The 26,856-nt window shown below is 40.1% G+C and overlaps 2 protein-coding genes and 1 long non-coding RNA gene across 4 annotated transcripts in view; 1 reads left to right on the forward strand and 2 right to left on the reverse strand.

Moving 5' to 3' along the window:
* LOC130905251 (gastrula zinc finger protein XlCGF17.1-like) overlaps nt 1–4,250 on the reverse strand; it is an 8,706-nt gene extending 4,456 nt beyond the window's left edge. The window contains exons 1-2 of one of the 2 annotated variants that reach the window (XM_057819659.1): nt 4,168–4,250; nt 3,825–3,902 (exon numbers count right to left, since the gene is read on the reverse strand). Coding sequence is in view for 1 of the 2 variants with exons in the window: in XM_057818868.1 (XP_057674851.1) it covers nt 3,778–3,783 (6 nt within the window). In the remaining variant the exon portion in view is untranslated. Of the gene's footprint in view, nt 1–3,777; nt 3,903–4,167 lie in introns of both variants that reach the window. The other variant, XM_057818868.1, reaches the window with a different exon arrangement.
* Nucleotides 4,251–11,124: 6,874 nt separating this feature from the next.
* Nucleotides 11,125–22,415, reverse strand: LOC130928023 (gastrula zinc finger protein XlCGF57.1-like). The gene is made up of 2 exons (XM_057854204.1): nt 22,348–22,415; nt 11,125–12,768 (listed from the first exon to the last, which is right to left on the reverse strand). The coding sequence occupies exon 2, from the start codon at nt 12,688–12,690 to the stop codon at nt 11,326–11,328; it is 1,365 nt and encodes a 454-aa protein (XP_057710187.1). The 5' UTR covers nt 12,691–12,768; nt 22,348–22,415; the 3' UTR covers nt 11,125–11,325.
* LOC130928028 (uncharacterized) lies at nt 18,399–19,244 on the forward strand. The gene is made up of 4 exons (XR_009066565.1): nt 18,399–18,510; nt 18,587–18,695; nt 18,990–19,060; nt 19,150–19,244. It is a non-coding gene; the product is annotated as an uncharacterized LOC130928028 (long non-coding RNA).
* Nucleotides 22,416–26,856: the final 4,441 nt, after the last annotated feature.

Genomic DNA, 26,856 nt, shown 5'->3' on the forward strand with positions numbered 1-26,856 from the left:
TGTCGTACATGTCAGCGTGTCTTGTTTGCTAATATCGCGTCACATCGAACTCTTTGAAAACAGCGACTGTCTCTTTGCAAATGAGGCAGACACAGCTGTTGCGTATTTTATTGAACAAATAGTGCATTATTCACCTATCCTTGAAGCATCGGCCATCGCAGTCAACTTTTTTTTTATTGATTGTCGCCATTTTAGAAAATTGGAAGTGCTGCTCTTAAAGTTTTTCAAAGTTTCGTGAGAATAGGCTGAGTTTCTGTGGACAAGATAGTTGTAGATATCAGGATAGCAGATGTCAGGCAGAGAGGGCGAAGACAGCGGGTCGAAAAATATCGATTTAGGCATCAAATATGGATCTGGCGGAATGGATCGACTGAAGCTTTTCCACATAACGCCTTTTATGCAACGCATCCAATGAGTTTACAGCGTCTGAAAGCACCGGGGCTTCCATGAATTGCACTATAAATTGCACGACAAATTGAAACCATTGAGAATACGGATAAACAATTACGGACAATATGGTGGCCGGATACAGCGACATGTCATTGTGTGACGTTGGTGAGTGGGGTCTATAGGCAGTGACTCATACTCAGCAGGAAATGACCTGTAAATGAACAGCAAGTGACCTGCAAATGCCCCGAAAATTGGACAGAATTACTGCAAATGCTCTGGTTTTGAATTGGTGGTGCAACGAATAATCGATTAACTCGAGTATTTGATTAGAAAAAATTCAAATTAAATTTTGCTGCTGCGACTATTCGTTTAATTAAAGTGGCGTTGTAATGGTTTGTTTTAGAGCTGAAACGAGTACTCGAGCAACTCGAGTTTAAAAACTGATCCGAGTAATTTTATTCACCTCGAGTAATCGTTTATTTTGACAGCTCTAAGAATCACGTTTTGCTCGGACTACTTTTAATGCGGGACAACACGCTGTCACGTGCGGAGAGGAAGAAGGAAAAAAAAACAAAAAACCTTACTGCAGCCGACAGCCGCCACAAACGACGCCGACATTGCTAAATACTAGCCCGCACGATGCTACGTTGGTACAGGCAGCGTCTGATAAGTCTCATAGAGATCACATGTACGTTGAACTAGATGCCCAATGACAGACTCGGCCGCGTCTGGGCAGCGTTAGTAAACAGCCGCCATCTTAAAGCAGTAGAGCACTAAGCGCTAATAAAGAGCGCTAAGCGCTAATAAATAAGATTAACGTTACTGTCGCTACTAGCTCACGTAACGTTAGCCCTGCGGAGGGCTAGGTTTCAATTAATTATGACCACTGACGATGCGTGGCTAACGTGTCTTACATACAGGCTTTAACATAACATAGCATTGTGGAGTGATGAGGGTGTAAAATAAAAACTTATTAATGCTAACTATCAATTTTAGCTCAGTAGTCATTGCTGGATAAAACACCAAGTAGCACTAATGTGCTCCAATACAGCCTGTATCATACATTTATTTTGAACACTGCAAAAACTCAAAATCCTATCAGGACTTACAGTTTAGACTAACTTAAAACTTAACAAGAACTTAAAAATGGCTTGACACAAAGAGAAATTCAATTGAAACACGTGGGAAAAAATCCTAACTTTTAAGTGATGTGTGTTATCAAGCGTAATGGCATTTTTAGCTAAGATTATATATATTTTTTTTTAAATAAGATCTAAAAGTTTTTTGAGTGAAAGCAGTGAATTAGTCTTTTTTTTATTATTCTAGTTACATCTGAGATGCAATTGTTGGCTGTTTTCAACAATAAACATCGAAAATAAAGACATTGATTGACTGAAAATGGTTCAAGATTAGATGAAATGTCTTGTTTTCTCATGTATATTTATAATTGCTCTTCACCTAAAAATATATTTGTTTTATCCGATTACTCGATTAATCGATAGAATTTTCAGTCGATTACTCGATTACTAAAATATTCGATAGCTGCAGCCTTAGTTTGTTTTGAAAGTGTTTGCATTTATTTTTATTGATTTGGGTGGATTCACGGCCCTCTAGTCTACCTCATTTTACATGGCTGAATCCATCTGCTCCCTGTTAAGACCAACATAAGCTAAGTTGTTGTTTGAGCTAATGATTTTTTTTAATGCATTCGTAATTTAGTTTAAAGGTATATTTAGCCTTTTTTTGTGGGAATATGTGTCTGAGCCCTTTGTTAAGAGCATTGTAAAAAAGCGTTAGCATTTTATAGCATTTAAGCTAGCGGACTATTGCTATGTAAGTTAGCCAATTGTTCTTTTGTTGTACATAGATCCTCTTTTTTTATACCGTGTGAGGCTCAGCTGAGCTATTTAAAATATTTATGTTCCTTATCAGATTATTCGATTATTCAAACTAAATAGTTCATCGATTAATCCACTACTAAAATAAACGATAGCTGCAGCCCTATTTCGCATGAACGAACGTTCCCAGTCTAAATGGATTGGGTGTCGAGCACCGCCAATGGCAGCCTTAAGAGTTACCCGAGGCACAAATATGCTTTTTAAAACGATATCTCGATTCTTGGCAGGAGCATATCGATAACCTTTTGGGATCCAAAGCATCACGATATATCACCATGTCGATATTTTGTCACACCCCTATAGACCCTACCCACGTGACGTCACAACTCCTTCCTCCTGACTGGTGCCGCCCACTTGACCGTCAACACATCATGTTTCCCTGTTACGGCTACATACATTCCTCCTATTTACAGCGTGTTTTTCTGCTCCTTAACATTAATAATCAAAATGGTGAAGGCGTGTGTGGCTGTTGGTTGCACTAACAGAGAAGATGGAAGGAGAGACTTGAAGTTTTACCGTATTCCGAGGGATCCAAAGAGGAGAGCGAAATGGACGGCTGCAATTCGACGTGAAAACTGGGCACCACAAAATCACCACAGACTATGTAGTAGTCATTTTATATCCGGTAAGATGCATTTAAGATATACTTAGAGGGTTTTGGGCTGACAAATAACCACAATTAAGATCATTGCTAGGCTAATCGCCGACAACATACACGTATGTATATAGTGAGAGTGCTATCGCTAAACCATATAAACATTAAAAGCCTTAACTCCATTGACAAACGACATGAAATACATTAGACTTGACAGTGGATGTTAGCAATAACAAAAGATTTTGAATTGAAAATTTCGTAACTCACCTTTCCAAGCACAAGATAGATTCCTGCCGAATTTTCGTGGACGAGGACCTGTTTCACCCAACCAGCAACGAAGTATTTATAAGCCTCCAAGCTCTTGAAGTTTTTCAAATTTTCGTGAGAATAGGCTGATTTTGTGTGGACAAGATAATTGTAAATATCAGCGTAGCAGATGTCAGGCAGACAGGGCGAAGACAGTGGGTCGAAAAACATCGATTTGGGCATCAAATATGGATCTGGCGACTGTATAGAACGAAGCTTTTCCACATAACGCCTTTTATGCAACACATCCAGTGAGTTTACGGCATCAGAAAGCACCGGGTCTTCCGTGAAATGCATTTTAAATTCCTCGATCAATTGAAACCAATGCTAAGACAGAGACAAAATGACGGACAAGTGGGCGGAACCATACAGTGAGAACGTGGTTTTGTGACGTCGGTGGGTAGGGTCTATTCCTGACCCATGTATCGATAATTGTTGCACTGCCATATCGTGAGATCATCGCTATTGTGAGCTTTGTACGTAAAGTCAGATATGGGAATTTGACCCAACAGTCTCAGTCACTGATCATGGTCAAAAGCAAGGCTGATATTGCATAAAATAGTAAAACAACTCATGTCGTGATCTTACCCTCATTTTCTTTTTACAGTTGCTCTTCGTAGCCTGGATTTCCTCACCTCATCTTCCACGTCTCTCCTCTTTAGCTTGATGTTTTTGATTGCGTTCGCCTTCGGTCAGGATTATTTTGTCGCAACCTTAAGACATGTCGAAAAGCGTCACATACAATTAAATGTAATCACTCTAATGTTAACCAAGCGAACCCCCCGCCCTTTAAAACAAAATTTACAAGTGGCATGAAGTCAAACCAATCGAAATGCGTTCACGTGTCTTGGCTAGCGAGCTAAACTAAACAAACAAAAAGTTACGTTAGCCTGTAAAGCTTCAACATTAAGCCAAACGACTTCCACTAAGTTTAAAATCGGACGTTTTAGTCCACCAAATTCTTACTTCAGCACTTACCCGATGAGAATACTTTAAAGGAGCTCGTTTGGTTGGGAGAAGTGAAAACGAAAGAACGACAAGTCCCAGATAGGTCAAGAGAGAGTGCTTCCGGTGCAGCGGTTCATTGAATATATATGTCATCGGTTCGGAGCAGGTTTTGAAGTTTCAGTTTCAAGTTCTCATTATTACTTCTATCTATGGCATAATCATTGGATGTTTTTTTTGTTTGTTTTTGTTTTTGAATCACCCCACCACCACCACCAGATTTTGTTTTTTTATCCATTAATCCAACACGTACGGATATTTTTCTTGTGTTTTGTTGGCAGTGTACCTCTCGTATCATGGCCCATTACCGCCATCTACTGGGTTGACGGATTAGCACGAGATCAGGCAGTTACACACTAAAATGATGCTATTCTGACAGTTAAACACACCTAGAGTGGAGACAAAACCTAACACAAAAAAAGTTAATAAATATAAATAAAAAATGACCTCTCTATATATCCTTTATGTCAATATTTTTTTTCTTTTTGAATATACATGCATACAAACATATGCTTCACAAAAGTCAGTTGACAAAAAATTGACACATGCAGATGCAATCATCACGGTTACATAATCATTGCAAGAAAAAAAAAAAAAAAAAAAAAAAAAACAATAAAAATAATAAAAACATAAATACAGTTTAACATGTGAAAATGATATCCAAATTTTAACCAAAGGCTTCAAGGGAAAAAAAATCTCATCAGTTTACTACTTATTTTTAAATTGCTAATTAGTCTTATTGATTTCAGTGTGCAGTGGCGCCACCATGGGGTGGCCAGGGGTGGCCATGGCCACCCCTATAAATTGGTTGGCCACCCCGCTTGCCAGTATATCGTTAGATTGTTGTAGCATCAGTTATGCATTTCATCCCAAATGAATGCATTTATTTTGTTTTATTAAATGTAGGGCTGTCAAATTTATCACGTTATTGGACGCTAGTAAATTTTTTAAATTAATCACGTGGGAATATTTATCCCAATTAATGCAATCGCGGTACGACTCATTCACGCATTTCCGCAAACAGCCTACAATGCCGCTGTTTTACTTATATACAGAGTTAGAGGCAGAGTGGAGTAGATACAAGCATTCATTGGGGCCATGCTTTTAATTGGCAAAAGCTTTGTCATCTCCCCCACAGCAACTATAAATATTGTGGGAAGCAATGTAGGGAAGAATGACAGGAGTTGATCTTTTTCTAAACACCCTGTAATGTACCCAACGTAGAGAAGATATAGCATTTGCAGCCACAACACACAGTCATGGTTGCACCACTTCCCATCATGCATTTGGGCAGAACAGTTAAGTCGCTACAGTATCATTTACTGAAAGCAAAACAAATACACTAGATGGCAATATTTAGTCACAATATACACTCACATTTATCCTTTAAGAATTACAAGTCTTTCAATCCGTGGATCCCTTTCACAGAAAGAATGTTCATAAAGTTAATGCCATCTTGTGGATTTATTGTTATAATAAACAAATACAGTACTTCTGTACAGGATGTTGAATGAATATATCCGTCATGTCGTATCTTTCCATTCCAACAATAATTTACAGAAAAATATGGCATATTTTAGAGATGGCTTGAACTGCGATCAATTACGATTAATTAATTTTTAGGATGTGATTAACTCGATTGAAAATTGTAATCGTTTGACAGCTTTAGTTAAATGTACACCTTATGCCTAATATATACATAACACAATAAAACATAATTGTTGTGCAACTCAAAATGTTGACTGGACAGTTATGGACTATGCACATTAAATCATTAGTAACATCAAATATTACACAATACACCAAAGTATATCAGTAGCCGTGTCCTTAAGTCTTTCTGATAGTTTTCCGCAGAACTTTTTACTGCAATAATATAATGAAAACCTGAAATTATGGCTTTTAGTTTTGGCCACCCCTATGAAAACTTTCTGGAGGCGCCACTGTCAGTATATAATGTATTTCTGACTGGAAAAATGCAGATATAGGAGGTTTCTTTGTGAACTTTTGTTTGTGAATAAAAAATCTTAAGCATAAAGAATTATATTTTAAATATTACAAATAAATGTCTTTTAAATTCAAGTTATAGGGGGCAGATGAATCATGAAAAAAGATTTCAAAAGCAGTCCAATTTTTTTTTTTTTTTAACATTCAAAAAAGAAATGCAATATTTTTTTCCATGTCAATTCCACAGAAAGTTATATCAATATCTCCCGTTATCGCTCGGAAGAAAATTGCGTCGGTTTGCGCAAGCGCATTAGCAGTCCGTCACGATCGGGTAGTGACAGACAAGTAGATAGATTTTATTTATTGTACTCGATTGTCTTTATCGCTTGGTAAAGCGCGTCATCTAGTGGTCATTTTGTTTCCTGCTTCAAAATACAGTTGGAGAAGAATGCAAACCTGAAGCTGTTTAAATGTTTTTCATTGTTATCCATTCCAGCTCAACTCTCACGACTTTTTAGCATTTTTTTTTTTTTAGAAGTACACCTTGCCTCCTGTCCCGAAGTTGCATTTTTGAGACAGAATGTTTTGTATTTTGAATTCAGCTCCATCTTATGCAAGGCAAATGTGTTTCCATATGCAGACAGCTTCTTTGTTATTTGCAAATTTTGGACAAAATAATGGAAGCATCTTTCAATCAACAAAAACTAATTCAACCCTTTAACAGCTGAGCCTATTTTGTCTGAATTTGCATGCCTTTGATGTAAGCCTTATATAGCATATTTCAAAGAAAAAAATGTTCACAATGGCCTGGTTGGATTCCTTTCCTTCATATCTGAACTGTTGTTTTCTTTACTGACCAATTATAATCAACATTTTTGACCGAAAAAGACAAAAACCTCAAATATCGGGTCAAAATTTGTAATATTAATGTCCCATTGACAACCGAACATGTTCAACCAAACGTTTTGGAGCTTGATAACATTTATTCAACTTATGAGGATAAACATTCATCAGGAAAAAAATGAGACTGATAGTTTTATATTTGATAATTCAACAGAAACAGCAGGTATGGTCATCAGTGTTTTTGTTCTTTCTATATTCTATGGTCAAAACAGTTGATATGCAGTAGATCAACATTGTAAAATACATATCTATCATCTAACATATACAGGGTTTGAGGATCTCTTTTTGAGGTTAAGTATTGAACCCATCACCTCATTAAAAGCATATACATACAAACAAGCTTCTCGAGCACACAAATTAAAAAGATAGTGACAAAATAAAAATTCAGTATAAAATTGGGAAACAAAAGTCTTCAAAAATATTGACAATAAACTAGTTCAGCTCAAATTTTTCAGGCATGCCACTCAGTTTCCCCTTGATCAGGATACAGGCTTATGTCACACAGCCCACTCTTCCACTGTGTGCGCACTACTGGCACTTCTCACTCATCAAGTCATATGAAGAAAACAACGACAAATCTGGTCCACTCTTTTCCTCGAGTTGATGAAATAATGCATTAGATTGCGCTAAATTTCGCTTTCGATTCATTCCGCACGTTTCGAAGTCGCTGTTACGTGCCAAAGACGGCTCGCGAAGGGCGTAAAATAAAACAAGCCACACAAATGTACTAGTGGACACAAATTTATTTACAGAACAATCAAACTCGCAATGATTATATACAGAATGCCGATGAAGCGTGACTTCAGGGTAAGCCCAGGCCAAAACAACAAACAAAAGGAACTACTCTTAAACCCCACCCGCTAACTAAACCCTGATCATGTAAATGGAACAAAGAAAACACAGCGTCTAACCTAACTTCCTACTCTATACAAAACAGGAGAAAACGGGTTGAACAGAAATGGCGACTTACCCTTACTTGCTTCAGTGCTCTTATTTACAGTGGTGAACAAAAACGATCCAATCACGAATAAACACAAAAGACCTCACCGAAAAAGCGGGAGTGTATCAGACTAGCGATCAAATGCAAACGAGCGTGAATGGCGAGCAAATCGCTGGCGAGGAGGACCGCGGCAGAATACTGTCAAATGCGACCTCCTAGAGCGTCGACAGCGGCAGGTTTAAGAAGCTTGGCGCCTTTTCCCGTGGCCAATCAGCGGAGGCGACGTCGTCGGTCCGTCCTGTGTCGATCAGCTGTCGTCACCGTGGGAGGGGAAGCAGCCAGCTGGTGGAGGCGACGATCAGCTGACTGGAAGAATTTCAGAAAACTAACTATTAAATGGCCAGGGCCGTCACAGTCGCTCACTCAATACAACCGGCCGTCCCGCGCTACCTTGCCTCCCTCTCCTTGGTGGCGGCTCGCTCGGCAATATATTAAAAAAGTTTACGTTACGTCCGTCCTTCATGACCTCACAATGGGTTATGGGATACAGTGGGGCAAATAAGTATTTAGTCAACCATCAATTGTCTACGTTATCCTTCTTGAAAACATTAGAGAGGCCTGTAATTGTCAACATGGGTAAATCTCAACCAAGAGAGACAGAATGTGGAAAAAAACGGAAAATCACATTGCTTGATATTTAAAGAATTTATTTGCAAATCATGGTGGAAAATAAGTATTTGGTCAATACCAAAAAGTTCATCTCAATACTTTGTTATGTACCCTTTGTTGGCAATAACGGAGGCCAAACGTTTTCTGTCTCTTCGCTTGGTGTAAAAAAATCAACTGTGGGAGCAATTATTAGAAAATGAAAGATATACAAGACCACAGATAATCTCCCTCGATCTGGGGCTCCATGCAAGATCTCACCCCGTGGCATCGAAATGATGACAAGAACGGGGAGCAAAAATCCCAGAACCACACGGGGAGACCTAGTGAATGACCTATACAGAGATGGCACCACATTAACAAAGGCTACTCCACAGGAGAGCTCCGGCAAAGGGCGGTGGGACGGGCGGCTGGGCAGAAGCTCCATGCTGCGGTCCCACTGCCCCAAGCCAAGCTCTTCTATTTTAATGCATACATTGCACTACCCTCCCCTCACACCCCCATCACGGTGCTGGGTGATGGCTGCCAGTCGGGAACCTGGCAGCCACAGTAATAGGGTGGTAGGTGGGTCCCACACTTTTTCTATATGGCGTGGCTCCTGGGGTGTGGCCTCCCCTCTGCCTCGGCTGCCGGCCGCGGGAGTAGGTTGGGGGGTCGGGTCTCCGATCTTGCATTGCCCCGTGGCAGTTCCTGGGCGTTCTCCTGCCTCCGCCTTCCCCTCTCTTCTCTGGCTGGGCATCCGCCCTGCGCTCCGTCGCGGGTCGCTGGCTGGGCGCCGGTGTATCAGCGTGGTGTCGCCTGCACCGGCGGGGGACCCTGCCTTGCCTGGGGCTTGGTGGGCCGCTGGGGGTCCCGTGGCGTGCCGTGCCGGTTGGGGGGCTGCGGCTGTGGCTCGTGGCCCGGGTGGGCGGGCGGGGGTGGGTGGAGGCGTGGGGTTGGTGGTGCGTCCCCTCCTGCCATCCCTGAAGGCCGGTTGATGGGTGCGCGGGTGGCCCGGGGGACCACCCTGGGTCCCGGGGGGGGGGACGATGGCTCCTTTGCTGGGCCGCGGGAGGAGGGATGGGCTGCGCATGGCCCCCCACCCCCCCGCCCGCCCGCCCTCCCTCCCTCCCCGGGCTGGCTGGGTGGGGGCCGTGGCCCTGGGTTGGCGCCCGTCCGCCCGTCTGCGTGGCTGTCGCGCGCCCGGTGGGGCCTGCGTGCTGCTGGATGTGGTAGGGCATGCTCGGGTTGGGGGTCCCGGTGCCGGGATTGGCGATGCGGCGGCGTAGGGTTGGTCGCCAACGGGTTTACACTCATAAAAGATTCACACGATTACTGGGTTCTAGATCACACAACTGATTTGTGTACACTCTACCCCTGTCAATCACTTAGCTGATAGGCTTATAGACACCCCCACCCCATTCTCCTCTTTCACTGGCCAATAGGCCCCCACATGGTGTAAACCGGAAATACATCTCGCTGACGATAGCACCAGCATATTAGTAACTAGTTTAGATGTTCAATGTATTTCTAGTTGTTGTTTGTGTATGTGTTTCTTTTCCTTCTTCTCTTGTATTTCTTGTCTTCTGTCCCCCCATAATCCCTTCCTGTTCGCTGCTTTGTCATAATAAAAAGGTATTTTGAATGATCACAATGGGAGTATGTCAGACTCTCAATGTGAAACATTAAAACTGTTCAGAATCCGGGCACTTAGACTTCCATTCTCTGTGTCAAACAGCTGAACAGGACAGGTTTAACAAAAAAAAAAACAAAAAAAAAAAAAACAAAGGCTACTATCAGTAACACAATGCGCTGCCAGGGACTCAAATCCTGCACTGCCAGACGTGTCCCCTTGCTGAAGCTAGTACACGTCGAGGCCGGCTGACCTGGACACATCTGGAAACATCATGCTTTGGGGCCGTTTTTCTGCAAAGGGACCAGGACGACTGATCTGTGTAAAGGAAAGAATGAATGGGGCCATGCATCGAGAGATTTTGAGTAAAAATCTCCTTCCATCAGCAAGGGCATTGAAGATGAGATGTTTCTGGGTCTTTCAGCATGACAATGATTTCAAGGTCCTGGAGTGGCCTAGCCAGTCTCCAGAGCTCAACCCCATAGAAAATCTGTGGAGGGAGTTGAAAGTCAGTGTTGCCCAACGACTGCCCCAAAACATCACTGTTGTAGAGGAGATCTGCATTGAGGAATGGGACAAAATACCAGCAACAGTGTGTGAAAAGCTTGTGAAGAGTTACAGAAAACGTTTGGCCTCCGTAATTGCCAACAAAGGGTACATAACAAAGTATTGAGATGAACTTTTGGTATTGACCAAATACTTATTTTCCACCATGATTTGCAAATAAATTCTTTAAAAATCAAACAATGTGATTTTCCGTTTTTTTTCCACATTCTGTCTCTTATGTTTGAGGTTTACCCATGTTGACTATTACAGGCCTCTCTAATATTTTCAAGTGGGAGAACTTGCACAATTAGTGGTTGACTAAATACTTATTTGCCCCACTGTAACCCCTTTTGTACTGTTTATTGTGCGTTTTCAATAGTGGTCGAATACTTAGGTCGAGTTTTCGTGATTGTTTCAGATGATGTGCAGATGCTAACTGATACAGCAATAACAAAAGATTAGCATCTATCAGCATCTACTTGTAAATCTTCTACCACAAAGTGTGCAGAGAAGAGCCTTTTCACCCGATGTGCGTACACGTGTGTTTTGCTAACGCTTGCTTCGAACAAAATCTTTTATAGCAACGAGAACAGGCAAAAGGCTTCTCTCCAGTGTGTGTACGAGTGTGTTTTGTTAACGCTTGCTTCATACAAAATCTTTTATCGCAGCGAGAGCAGGCAAAAGGCTTCTCTCCAGTGTGTGTACGCGTGTGTCTTGTTAAATCACGGTTCGTACTAAATCTTTTATCGCAGCGAGCGCAGGCAAAAGGCTTCTCTCCAGTGTGTGTACGCGTGTGTATTATTAAATCATGCTTCTTACAAAATCTTTTATCGCAGCGAGAGCAGGCAAAAGGCTTCTCTCCAGTGTGTGTTCTCGTGTGGTTAATAAAAACTTCTCTCGCGATGAATCTTTTACCACAACTTGTGCAGACATAAGGCTTCTCTCCAGTGTGTTGCCTTGTGTGTCTCTTTAAACATTCCTTCAAAGTGAATGCTCTACCACAAGTTGTGCATTGAAAAGGCTTCTCTCCAGTGTGTGTTCTAATGTGACGGTTTAGTAGTTCTTTCCGAGAGAATCTTTTATGGCAAACTGAGCAGGGAAAAGGCTTCTCTCCCGTGTGCGTTCTTGTGTGATCATTTAAATTTGTTTTCCTGTTGAATCTTTTATCGCAAAATGAGCAAGCGAAAGGCTTCTCTCCAGTGTGTGTTCTTGTGTGATCGTTTAAATGTGTTTTCCCGATGAATCTTTTATCGCAAAATGAGCAAGCGAAAGGCTTCTCTCCAGTGTGTGTTCTTGTGTGATCGTTTAAATGTGTTTTCCCAATGAATCTTTTATCGCAAAATGAGCAAGCGAAAGGCTTCTCTCCAGTGTGTGTTCTTGTGTGATCGTTTAAATGTGTTTTCCCGATGAATCTTTTATCGCAAAATGAGCAAGCGAAAGGCTTCTCCCCGGTGTGTGTATACATGTGTCTTTGTAAGTGAATTTTCTGAGAAAATGTTTTATCACAAAGTGAGCAGGTAAAAGGTTTCCCAACCACTTTTTTGCTTCTTTTCAATGAGGACTTGTTTAAGAATTTTGAAGCATTTTGGTCAAAGTCCTTATCCTCCTCATCAGTGTTAAAATCAGAAGAGTGTGAAGTTACGTCGTCACTGTCTGAGAGCGGCGCTAACAAACCGTCAGGTTGCGATCGTCCCTCTCCTTTTGTTGTCGGGTGTTGAAATGAGCTGTCGCGCGAAGAATTCGCTGCTCCACTCTTTTCGCATGGACCTTCATCTTCTTCACACTTCACACTGACAGTCATTGAAAACTTGGGGATTTCCTCTTCCTGTTCTTCTTCTTTAATACTGGGGTTCTCTGGCTCCTGCTCCTGTTTAATGTACGGCATCTCCGACTCCTCCCGTTTAATGAGGAGGGGATCGTGCTTCTGAAGGTGAAGCTCTTTAATAGTGACGTCTGCGGGACACTGGAAAAGGAAAAATATCACGTGATTTGCGAAAGTCGAGCTTTGCTCAGTCTCCCGCCATGATTTTCATGTTGTATTTTTTTTTTCCAACACTAAGGCCTTGTTCAGACTGGCAGCCAAAATGTAAAGGGTTAGCGGCTAACCTCAGCGGCTAACCTCTTTTCACTTGCTGAATGTGCCAGTCCATTTTCCCCCCTAAAATGCACGTGTTATCGGCTGATGACTTGCATTTATTTAAAATGTACAGTGGTATGAAAAAGTATATGAACCTTTTGGAATTTCTCACATTTCTGCATAAAATCACCATCAAATGTGATCTGATCTTTGTCAAAATCAAACAGATGAATAAAGTGTCTGCTTTAACTAAAATCACCCAAACATTTTAAAGTTTTCATATATTAATGAGGATAGTATGTAAACAATGACAGAAGGGGGGAAACTACAGTTGTGGTCAAAAGTTTACATACACTTGTGAAGAACATAATGTCATGGCTCTCTTGAGTTTCCAGTTATTTCTACAACTGATTTTTCTCTGATAGAGTGATTGGAACAGATACTTCTTTGTCACAAAAAACATTCATGAAGTTTGGTTCTTTTTATGACTTTATTATGGGTGAACAGAAAAAAGTGATCAAATCTGCTGGGTCAAAAATATACATACAGTAGCGCTAATATTTGGTAACATGTCCCTTGGGCATTTTCACTTCAATTAGGCGCTTTTGGTAGCCATCCACAAGCTTCTGGTAAGCTTCTGGTTGAATGTTTGACCACTCCTCTTGACAGAATTGGTGCAGTTCAGTTAAATTTGATGGCTTTCTGACATGGACTTGTTTCTTCAGCATTGTCCACATTTTCAAGTCAGGACTTTGGGAAGGCCATTCTAAAACCTTAATTCTAGCCAGATTTAGACATTCCATTACCACTTTTGATGTGTGTTTGGGGTCATTGTCCTGTTGGAACACCCAACTGCGCCCAAGACCCAATCTTCGGGCTGATGACGTTAGGCTATCTTGAAGAATTTGAAGGTAATCCTCCTTCTTCATGATCCCATTTACTCTCTGTAAAGCACCAGTTCCATTGGCAGCAAAACAGCCCCACAGCATAATACTACCACCACCGTGCTTGACGGTAGGCATGGTGTACTTGGGGTTAAAGGCCTCACCTTTTCTCCTCCAAACATCTTGCTGGGCATTGTGGCCAAACAGCTCAATTTTTGTTTCGTCTGACCACAGAACTTTCCTCCAGAAGGTCTTATCTTTGTCCATGTGATCAGCAGCAAACTTCTGTCGAGCCTTAGGGTGCTGCTTTTGGAGCAAGGGCTTCCTTCTTGCACGTCAGCCTCTCAGTCCATAGAGATGCAAAACACGCTTGACTGTGGACACTGACACCTGTGTTCCAGCAGCTTCTAATTCTTGGCTGATCTGCTTTTTGGTGATTCTTGGTTGAATCTTCACCCTCCTGACCAATTTTCTCTCAGCAGCAGGTGATAGCTTGCGTTTTCTTCCTGATTGTGGCAGTGTCAAAACAGTGCCATGCACTTTATACTTACAATTGTTTGCACTGTTGCTCTTGGGACCTGTAGCTGCTTTGAAATGGCTCCAAGTGACTTTCCTGACTTGTTCAAGTCAATGATTGTTCAAGTGAATTATCACTCACAAGAAATTGCTAATTCGTGTTTTATGTATATTTTTGAGCATATTTGATCACTTTTTCTGTTAACCCATAATAACGTCATAAAAGAAACAAACTTCATGAATGTTTTTTGTGACAAAGAAGTATCTGTTCCAATCACTCTATCAGAGAAAAATCAGTTGTAGAAATAACTGGAAACTCAAGAGAGCCATGACATTATGTTCTTCACAAGTGTATGTAAACTTTTGACCACAACTGTAAGTGAGCCCTCTGCCTAAGTAGACAAAGCGCATATGACAGGATTTAGGGTCCCCCAAGGATTGATAAATCTAAATTCAACACTTTTAAGACCTTTTTAATGCCATTTCAACTGAAAATTTATACTTTTCTCGCACCCATTATTTAGATCATATTGAATCATATTAAATAAATAAAGCACTGAACATCAAATTTAACCTCAATTACTAAGTTTGTTTGACAAAAGAATGCACATATATTGAAGATACAATTAAAACACATTTAAAGTAACATTATAAAGTCTGTGAGAATTTTTTTAAACCCACACACGCACACAATAATTATGGACAAAAAGAGGAGGAGGACAGGACACAGACCAGCCATCCTCTGTAACAGGCTAGCCGCTAGTGCACCTGCCAAGACCCCAGTGAACATGGCTAACTCTTGAGTTAAAACGGTGAAATTCACATTCATTCGAAAGGCAAACCGAAATGTTTAAGCAGGTCCACTGCCCTTCGCATGACCCATTAACTGCAAGCTAAAGTATCTGGATGTAACTTGAGCCCCTATCACATACTCCAAAACAACGGGAATATCACGGGACTTAACCGTACAGCAGTTGTGTGTGAAAAAAATTTCCCGTGTCTACTGACATGGGAAGCAGTGTGCGTGAAAGCTAGAGGTGTGCAAAATTTCCGATTCTTAGATTATTCACGATTCGGCCGTGGAAGATCCGAGAACAATTCACAAACATCTAAATTCCGATTATTGAAATATGCCAAGTAAAGCGGAAGTACAACACACTCAGCGCGCCGCGCGGTCAATGAGCAACGGAGCGAGAGTAGCTAAACATCATGCTTCTCATTACCCGGCCCCTCGGGTAATGCCAATGCTCAACTCACGGCTCTAGCTCAACTCATGCCACGAGATAAAAAAAACACAACCACATACCTGACTGCTGCTGAAAAGCTGCTACAAAAGTACGTCATCCACATAATGTTACGGTAGATATCATTTATATAGGACTAGATGCACTACGGTAGCGGTAGCGTTTGCAGCACATCTACAAAAAGCTAGATGCGGACGTAGTAAACGGCCGCCATCTTAAAGCAGTACACTTCCCTGCAAGGCTGTTGTAGCGAACCTTCCAAGCAAACCTAATTAACTTTTTATCTAAAATACTCCTAAATCGGTAAAATATTGACTTGAATCTATCTTTAAGATAGTTTTAAAACTTTCACATGTCGAAAGTAGACAAAAGGGAAATTATAGATTAACGGGAGCAATTTTAACAACTTTAACGGTTGATTCACAACATTAAATTAATTGAATGTAGTTTAAAGCTGCTGATACAGAATGGGGACTGGAGTTTTTTTATTTACTATTATTTTTGTATATTTGTTTACTGCTATATGTTAACTTGATACTGAAATAGTAGTTTGGTTTAGCCTGAGAGTATTTTTGAACAATTTTGGAACTAATGTACAAAACATTTAAAAAATAAATAAATAAAATAAAGGGGGGTGCATTAATAATTATTTTACAATCGAATCGGAGCATCTGAATCGTAATCGTAATCGAATCGTTAGGTGCCCAAAGATTCCCAGCTCTAGCAACAACTATGGTCTAAAAAAGATTCTGGCCAAGTGAAAGCTGTTGTTGGACCGTATAGACCCTACCCACCGACGTCACAAAACCACGTGCTCGCTGTATGGTTCCGCCCACTTGTCCGTCATTTTGTCTCTGTATTAGCATTGGTTTCAATCGATCGAGGAATTTAAAATGCATTTCATGGAAGACCCGGTGCTTTCTGATGCCGTAAACTCACTGGATGTGTTGCATAAAAGGCGTTATGTGGAAAAGCTTCGTTCTATACAGTCGCCAGATCCATATTTGATGCCCAGATCGATGTTTTTCGACCCACTGTCTTCGCCCTGTCTGCCTGACATCTGCTACGCTGATATTTACAAGTATCTTGTCCACACAAAATCAGCCTATTCTCACGAAAATTTGAAAAACTTCAAGAGCTTGGAGGCTTATAAATACTTCGTTGCTGGTTGGGTGAAACAGGTCCTCGTCCACGAAAATTCGGCAGGAATCTATCTTGTGCTTGGAAAGGTGAGTTACGAAATTTTCAATTCAAAATCTTTTGTTATTGCTAACATCCACTGTCAAGTCTAATGTATTTCATGTCGTTTGTCAATGGAGTTAAGGCTTTTAATGTTTATATGGTTTAGCGATAGCACTCTCGCTACATACATACGTGTATGTTGTCGGCGATTAGCCTAGCAATGATCTTAATTGTGGTTATTTGTCAGCCCAAAACCCTCTAAGTATATCTTAAATGCATCTTACCGGATATAAAATGACTACTACATAGTCTGTGGTGATTTTTTGGTGCCCAGTTTTCACGTCAAATTGCAGCCGTCCATTTCGCTCTCCTCTTTGGATCCCTCGGAATACGGTAAAACTTCAAGTCTCTCCTTCCATCTTCTCTGTTAGTGCAACCAACAGCCACACACGCCTTCACCGTTTTGATTATTAATGTTGAGGAGCAGAAAAACACGCCGTAAATAGGAGGAATGTACGTAGCCATAACAGGTTAACACTATGTTTTGACGGACAATTGGGCGGTACCATTCAGGAGAGCGGAGTTGTGAGGTCACGTGGGTAGGGTCTATAAGTTACATGACAGCTCTTTCAGAAGCCTACATGGAAATAATTGGTTGGCTGATGAGGTCAGAGCACTCACACACTTGAAATGACAGAATAATTTGAAAAATCATTCATGACACTAACTTATGTTTCATTTCAGCAGATCATTGATGCTTACTTGCACAAACTTTTGCAGGAAAGTACTGTAAGTCAAACCCCATCCAGCCATTTTTTCTTGTTTGTTTTGTTCTGTTTTCACATTAACATGCAATTACAGAAATCTGTATTCAGAATGGAATCTGTTGTTGCCACAGCCATTTTCTACTGTGGCCAGTTCAAAGTTGGTGAAAAGGTAACCAAACTCCTTTGTCTTTTTATAAACTGCAGTCATTATTTTGATTATGAGCCAACTATTTGTTGGTTTTGGGTGTATGTGTGTGTGTGTTTTTTATTATTATTTTTTTTTTTTTGTAGATGACATAGCCCGACTGTCAGACATGGATCTGCCCAGTGAAAGTTGGTAATCACTGGATTTTAATGGTATTAGCACCAATTGTATAATTACTGAACTAATTTTAAAGATCATTTACTATGTATACATTGGATTTACAGATCCTTTCCCCCAAAAAATTAATTAGAAAAATGTATTTTAATTAAAATAAAAACAGGATATCCTATTTTTTGGGGGGAAAGTGTCTATACATAATCATTATGGAAACTACTTGAAGAGGGGATGTATACATGAAAATGAGGAGATCTCCTAACTAATGCTTAAAAATTCTGATCTGCCAGTTATGAGATAACTGTAGCCATGGTTCTGTGGAAATATGGCTGGTGAAGATTGAAACTCATCCTTTTTATTTTCTGTTTATTTATTTATTTTACAGATTGTAAAACCAGACAAATATTGGGCCATTTTGATTGACCCAATGGGTAATGAAGAACATTATGAGTGGAAAATTCTCCGGAATTTGAGGATGGTTAAAAATTATAGCGTATAAATGTCCTTATGATATATATATATATATATATATATATATTTATTTATTTATTTATTTTTTTTTTTAAATAATACTTTGAAATCTTTTAATCAACCATTTTAACAATTTAAGGAATTTTTGGAAAAGCAGAAATGTGCCATCAAGGCCATGGCATCAAAAAATGCTGCCACACAAACTGCAGCAGGATGCCTCTAATTGTGGAATCTTAATTTTGAAGGTACTCTATAAACAATACTAATTCATGTATTTGAGGTTGATGTGTATATTTTAACACTAAACATGTCCTTATACAGTTTGCAGAGCAGTATTTAAAATACGAAGAAATTCACTCTGTAGACACTAACATGGAGGCGATGGAAGCTGCAAGACTTCAAATTGCAGCCACTCTTTTGACGTGCAAAGGTGATTATAGTCAAGTTAGAGTACTATTTAATGGCACAAACATGTCTAATGCAAAGGAAATGATCAGGCGTCTACACTACCAGAAATGAAATATGAGTCACAATAAAAGTTTGGCTCCTACTAATATTGTTTTACACCAAGCTGTGGTACACGGGCCATAGTTCAAACACCAGAAATCAAGTGGACCTGTAGTTTGGAGAGATTTGTTTGGAACCCAAAGAGGGGTTATTGATTTGTAATATATGGTTTGGTTGATTTTTTTTAGTTTCTATTGTTATTTTTTTCTCATTGCAGAATCTGTGGATGAGTATTGTGTGTCCTGTTCAGTGCTGCAATATGATGGTGAACAAAGCATCATTGATATGGTAAAGTGACTCGTAGATGTTTGCATTACTTGTTCATAGATAACACGGGGCTTCACTAATGTGATTTTATTTACTTTTACACTTTTAAGGTGGAGTGTGACTTTTGTTCGCGGTGGACACATACACAATGTGCAGGACAACACCACGATACCTTTGAATGCATAAAATGCAAGTTGAATTCCACAGAACTGAAGAATTAAAATACAAAAATTGATGTCAAATTTCAATGTAACATGATTCACTGCTTTCGTCGTCTACCGTGACAAATTGTTATGGTTACACATTCTTCAAATATTTGAAATGTTAATTTAAAAAATAGTTCTGTGACAAGAGATGTCACTGTAGCAAAAAAATATTGACGTTTAAATCCATGTTTCAGGCAAGGTAAGCCTTTTTTTGCATAATTCATGGCAAAATGATTCAAAGTGCATTACATATTAAAATCAGCTTGATACAATTTGAAGTGTTTACTTTTTAATCCCTGATTGTGTGCCAACAGCTGATTTCTCACATGAATCACTTACACATTGATCATATGTTTACAACGTTTGCATAGTTATGCACCTTTCAGGATCACATTTTGTAAATTGGTGTGTCTTTGCAGAATGTTGCTTTGATTAAATTTGTCTGCGCTTTGTGTGTGACTAGTGTGTCTGTGTCCTGGGTTAGGGAGTGAATGAATGGCCATTTTGCTACTTGAAGTGGTGATCCCATCTCAAATGCGACTATTTATATATAAAAATTTTTAAAAAATTAAATTGCCATGAATCTCACCACTCCTATTAAATGTCTATTAAAGAACATCAAAAGGGAAAAAAAAGCTTGACACAATTGGCAATAAAGGAATGTCAAAACAACGTAGTTACTGGAGCATCGTTGAAGCATACTTTGGTGGGCTATGGTCGCGTTTGTTCGCACGAAATTAAAAAAAAAAAAAAAAAAAACGGGATAAAAGGCACAGCAGTATTTGGTATGATTAAATATTTGAAGGCTGGGGCATAAAATGTTCTCCAATACAGGTAAAACCAATGTATGAGAACATCGTCGTAGCATACAGAGGAATGCTATTTCTAACACTGGAATATTGTAATACAGTGGTACCTTGACATACGATCGCTTTGACACACGATCTTTCCGACATCCGACGTAAAATTTGACTCGCCATTTGTTTCTACATCTGACGACATGCTCGAAATACGACGACATGACAGCACTGCAAACGAACGCACGGTGGATTTTCTTGTGTGAGAAATCAACAGTTTTCAAAAAAAGTTGATACAGTTGGAGAAACAAGGAAAAAAGTGATGCTTACCTTTGAAATGAAGATGCAAGTTATAGAAAAATATGAGCTTGGGGTGCGCGTCCCTGAACTGGCTCAACAATACAGCTCCATGGTCCTCTTCTGACCACCGTTCGCCACTATTTATAAGTTAAGGTGACAATTATTATTGTGGTAACATTGCCAAGGAAATCGCCAGCTTCGTCACGTTTTTATCATTTATTTAAGAACTTATCCAACACAAAACGGCCATTGTCTTAAGCAGTTGACTGTGCTCTCAAGAAAACGAAAGTACAGTGATACCTCGGCTCACGAACGCTTAAGCTCACGAACTTTTCGCCTCAAGAACATTAAATTCGCGAGCATATAGTCTCTGCTGGCGAACTAGTTTTCGGCGGACGAACCAAGCCACGCGGTCGGACAGCGCCACGAGAAGCTGACGCACGCTCACGGCGTCCCAGTTCGTCCCCTCCCTTTCGTTGAGTGCGGACGTGGTTTGTGTTTGACAGACATTTTGGACCATATTGAGTGTACTTTTGCTATTATGGGACCGAAAAAGAGTTACATACAGTCCTTATGGAAGGTGACTCGTGTTACCAATTCGCCCTCGACTGGTAATTGGCGGTGCTTTCAGCTTCCCACCGTCATGAGAAGTGGACCGGCGAGTCACGTTGGCTCGTTGTCGTCGGTTGTCTTCGGTTCGCCCGATTTCCTCTCCAGAAAGGAGGCGGCGTGCATACAAACACCCAGAGGCGTCGGATGGCTTTTTGTGGGCACTTTTATTAACAACCAAAAGCATGTGGGGGGCACAGCAGTGGAGTCTACGCTAACTGCGCACTTTGCCGGTAACACTCTCCTTCCAAACAGTAACTCCCTCCTTCCTCCTCCCACTCCTCCCACTCCCATACCATCGCAAAGGTAAATAAAACAACTTTATTATACAGTACAGTTTATTTCTTTAATTATAATACAATAGCACACTTATTATACATAAAATAAGGTATATTTTTGTGTAGTTTTAAGGCTTATTTAGTAGAAAATTATGTTTTATGGGGACCTGGGAACGGATTATTCTCATTTTAATGGTTTCTTATGGGAAATAAATGTTCGGAAGACGAACTTTTCGCCTCACGCACACTTTCTGGGAACCAATTATGTTCGTGAGCTGAGGTATCACTGTATTATCTCTACCGCACCGACCTATGTCACTGAGACGTCAGCTTCGCGGTGCGTTCAGGGACAGTAAAAAGTGTTCGCCATATTAGAATCCGATTCATTACATTATTTACAGGAATAATTATTAATTATTCTTATTATTATTATATTATTCTGAATTATTTATTTACAACTTATTTGTTTTTCTATGTTTAATTGCCATTTGTAACAGTGTCAGCAGTATTTATTAAGAATTTAGTGTTATGTTTTTAGGCTTTGGAACGAATTAATGGAATTATAATGTATTCCTATGGGAAAATCCTGCTCGACATACGACCATTTCGACTTACAAACAAGGTCCTGGAACGAATTAAATTCGTATGTAGAGGTACCACTGTATACGTAGGAATGCTTCTCTGATCAATTGTACCAGTCCAAAATAAAACCAAAAGGGACGGTTGTCTTTTGTGAATAATCTAAAATGTGAAGGAAAGAACGTAAATCGTCTTCCAATTCTAAAATGATCCACCTAAAACAACATCGCTGTAGCATACGTAGAATGCTACTGTGATGAGGTATGCTCGCGCGATGGATGTAACTGTCACACTGGCATTCGGGTATGCTATCGTGATAAAGCATGCTGGTCTGGCAGAACACCGGCCCTTTAGAACAAAATTTACAAGTGGCATAAAGTCAAAGCAATCGAAATGCGTTCACGTGTCTTGGCTAGCAAGCTAAGCTAAACAAAACGAAGTTACGTTAGTCTGCAAAGCTTCAACATTAAGCCAAACGACTTCCACTAAGCTTTAAGATCGGACGTTTTAGTCCACCAAATTCTTACTTCAGTTCTTACCCGATGAGAATACTTTGAAGGAGCTGGTTTGGTTGGGAGATGTGAAAACGAAAGAACGGCAAGTCCCGGATAGGTCAAGAGAGAGTGCTTCCGGTGCAGCGGTTCATTGAATATATACGTCATCGGTTCGGAGTAGGTTTTGAAGTTTCAGTTTCAAGTTCTCATCACTACTTCTATCTCTGGCACTATCATTGGATTTTTTTAAAAAGCCTTTATTGCCAAACGTATCACATTTGATACACCTAAAATTTCATTATTTTGAGACTAATTCAGAATTTTGACAATTCTTTTTGAAAAAATAAAATAAAATGATGGATGCAAGTCAACACATGCATCTGCAGGTTCCATGAGGAAAAACAAACAGGATTTAGCAAAGGTTATAGATATCAGAGCGCTTATTACACAGATTCATTTTGACTTCTCACAAATTTGAAAAAAAAAAGGTTATTAGTAAAGATGCACCGATACTGATACTAGTATCGGCAGGGGGCGCCGATCCGGCCCGAAATGGTGGTATCGGTATCGGCGAGTACCAACAAAGACAGCGCCGATACCATTTACCGGTCCATTATTATAACATTTGACCGCAGCCTTTTTTTTTTCTCCTGGCGCTCACTGTCTTTCATTAAGACCTGTAGTATGAACGTAGCCTTACTTAAAGAAATGCTGCAGTAATTTGGGAACCGTTTCCTAAGTAGGGTTGCCACCTTTCAGAAATAGAAATAAGGGACCTCCCCCACCCCCCCTTACCCCCCTTCCGAAAAAAGGAGGCTAATAGGCTACGTTCATACTACAGGTCTTAATGCACGAATCTGATTTTTTCGTGTTTTTCCGACTCGAGTGAGGCATTAACTTGACGGTCTGAACGTGACAAGTCGCATAGAACGGGACCATTTCAAATCCGATCTGGGTCACTTTCGTATGTGGTCTAAATCCGATCTGGGCCACAATTTTCCAGACTGTCGCGGCAGTCTGTACTGTCCAGTCCCGCAAATCGGATTTAATGCAGCAATTACGTCATCAAATAGCGAGAGAGTCGTTACCGTAGTGATGCACCTGTGCCTTATTAGCGCCTAGCTTGAAATGAACAGGGCTTCTGGGGAAGGGCTGAGCTTGACAACAGTCATAAAAAATAAAAATGGGTTGAGGATAAGCCTGAGAATGCTCAGTTTTCTCTCTGTTCCAGGTGAGCAATATTTCAACATTGCCTCCACGGCCGAGAGTCGGGACAAACTGCCCGTATGTGTGTGTGACGTGCACGGACAGTGCGTGCATGCTATCGATCCATATAAACTTTGAATATAAGCCTAAACGGGGATTATTTATGTCTGTTATTTGTGTCCACCTTTTGAAAAGCAAAATATAATATCCCTGGAATGACGGATGACGTCTGTCATTTGTTTTGATGCTTCTGCGCATGCGGGTCTTCTTGCCGTGTCGGACTGCGAATTAGTGCGCATGCGTAATACTTGAACGGTCTCAATGGATAAAGGCAGTCTGAACGGGCACGCCAAAAAAACGGATATGACAAAAAATCGGATTCGTGCATTAAGACCTGTAGTATGAACGTAGCCATAGAGAGACGGGATGCTGTGGTCAATTATTATTACTTATAATTGTTAGTGTCCACAAATGCGGAAACAAGGTTGGACCTCGAAGCGGACGACAAGCGGGGGATACGTACAAGGGTTTAATGATTGCAAACAAAAAAATAACACGCGATCGCGGGATAGTAGAAATAACAAAAGGAGTCCGTGACTGCAGGTCGACGGAGCCCAATACTACAAACTCGAAGGTTAACTAAGACGATAGGCAGCGAGCCAAAAAGTCAAAATAAAAACACTCAAATACCTGCATAGGGTAGAGGTTACAAACGAGTGCAGCACACTAACAGAAAAAAAACAATGCAGGGGCGTAACAAGCAAATGAAGCGAGACTATAGTGCGAGATGTCAAATGGCAATCAGCAAAGCAAATATCTCGGCAGCCTTCTCTGAGCTCACCCGTGCTGAAATGCTGCGTTGATGAGCCCGCATTGGATTCAGGTGCGACGTCAGGAATGCCCCCACTAACAGCCCAGCAACAAAACACAATCTAACCAGCAGCAGAATGTGACAATAATTTCATGAAAGTTGCACTGTTTGGCCTTTGAGAGGTTTAAAAATTTTTACTCAGTTCATTCAGAGTTTATTATTATGAACTTATTTTTACTTTCATACTGTTGGGCCAGTATTATACTTCGTACAAATCCTTTTCCTATTTTGCAAAGGTAAGCAAGCCTGACAAAGCCTTGATAGCAATGATTTCACATCCAATTATGTAGCTCTTTGGGGGAGGGAGAAAAAAAAAATAAAATTTATATATATGTATAAACGGGGTGGTATCGGTATGGTATCGGTATTGGCTGATACTGCACAGCCAGGTATCGGTATCGGGGCCAAAAAATGGTATCGGTGCAACACTAGTTATTAGGACCTTATTTTTTAAATTTTGGGATTCTCTGATAATTGCTTCTTGTTGCAGGTAAATCACCCCACCACCACGACCAGATTGTTTTATTATCCATTAATCCAACACGTACAATCCCCCCTCCCCACATATATATATATATATACATACATACATACATACATACATACATACATGCATACACATATTTTGGTTTTGTTGTTCTTGTTTTCTCTCTTTTTGACTGAGGAAATCGACATTGAGGGCTCGGCCCTCCTGTTACATGTGTCGGGGAAGGTATGTATTCTACGTAACTAAACAGAAACTGGTTATTTTGATGATAATTGAGAAATCGGGGTGGGATTTAATAAGTTTTCTTCATCCCACTCCCTTTCAGGCATTTTGTTTTGTTTTGTGTCTTTTTTTGTCTCAGTTGTTTCTTGAAAGCAAAGATCTGTATTTGTGAAGATGAATGTAACTGCCTGAAATGGAGAAAAAAAAAAAAATATATATATATATATACATAGGTGTTTTTTTGTGAACTTTTGTTTGTGAATTAAAAAACCTAGCATGAAGAATTATAAATTATTTAAATATTCAAAACTATTATCGGTGTACACTCGCATTTCTCTGCCTTTTCAGTCTCAATGTGCTAAAACGGCGTCATTGTAAACTGTTTGAGGCAACGCATGAACGGGTCACTCCGTCCATGGTTTAATTGCGTCAAATATTTTAACGTGATTAATTAAAAAAAATAATTACCGCCGATTAACGCAAAAAAAAAAAAAAAAAAAAAAAACATAGCTGGGATCAGTGCAGTTACAAATAATGTCTTTTAAATTCAAGTTATAGGGGCCAGTTGAATCATGAAAAAAAGATTTCAAAAGCAGTCCAATTTTTTTTGTTTTTACACATTCAGAAAATAAATGCAATATTTTTTTCCATGTCAATTCCACAGAAAGTTATATCAATATCTCCCGTTGTCCCTTGAAAGAAAATTGCGTCGGTTTGCGCAAGCACATGAGCAGTACGTCACAATCGGGTAGTGACGGGCAACTCCCACATACAGTGGTACCTCGACATACGATCGCTTCGACACACGATCTTTTTGACATCCGACGTAATATTTGACGCGCCATTTGTTTCTACATCCGACGACATGCTCGAAATACGACGACACGACAGCAACGCAAACGAACTCATGGCGGATTTTCTTGTGTGAGAAATCAACAGAGGTTTCCAAAAAGTTGGTACAGTTGGTGAAACAAGGAAAAAAGTGATGCTTACCTTTGAAATGAAGATGCAAATTATAGAAAAATATGAGCGTGGGGTGCGCATCCGTGAGCTGGCTCAACAATACAGCTCCACGGTCCTCTTCCGACCACCGTTCGCCAGTCTTTATAAGTTAAGGTGACAATTATTATTGTGGTAACATCGCCAAAGAAATCGCCAGCTTCGTCACGTTTTTATAATTTATTTAAGAACTTATTCAACACAAAACGCCCATTGCCCTCTGCAGTTGACTGTGCTCTCAAGAAAACGAAAGTATTATCTCTACCGCACCGACCTATCTCACTGTGACGTCAGCCCCGCGGTGCATTCAGGTACAGCAAAAGTGTCCGCCACATTAGAATCCAATTTGTTACATTATTAACGGAATCATTTTTATTTTATTATTATTATTATATTATTCTGATTTTTATTAATAACTTATTTATTTTGCTATGTTTAATTGCCATTTATAATAATTGTACCAGCAGTATTTATTATGGATTTAGCGTAGGTTTTTGGGTGTGGAACGAATAAATGGAATTTTAATGTATTCCTATGGGAAAATCCTGCTCGACATATGACCATTTCGACTTACAAACAAGGTCTTGGAACGAATTAACTTCGTAGGTAGAGGTACCACTGTATTATCTTTATTATACTCGATTGTCTTTATCGCTTGCTAAAGCGCGCCATCTCGTGGTCATTTTGTTTCCTGATTCAAAATACAGTTGGAGAAGAATGCAAACCTGAAGCTGTTTAAATGTTTTTCATTGCTATCCATTCCAGCTCA

The sequence above is a fragment of the Corythoichthys intestinalis genome, chromosome 1 (genome assembly GCF_030265065.1).
Source record: "Corythoichthys intestinalis isolate RoL2023-P3 chromosome 1, ASM3026506v1, whole genome shotgun sequence".
In the NCBI taxonomy this organism is placed as follows: domain Eukaryota; kingdom Metazoa; phylum Chordata; class Actinopteri; order Syngnathiformes; family Syngnathidae; genus Corythoichthys; species Corythoichthys intestinalis.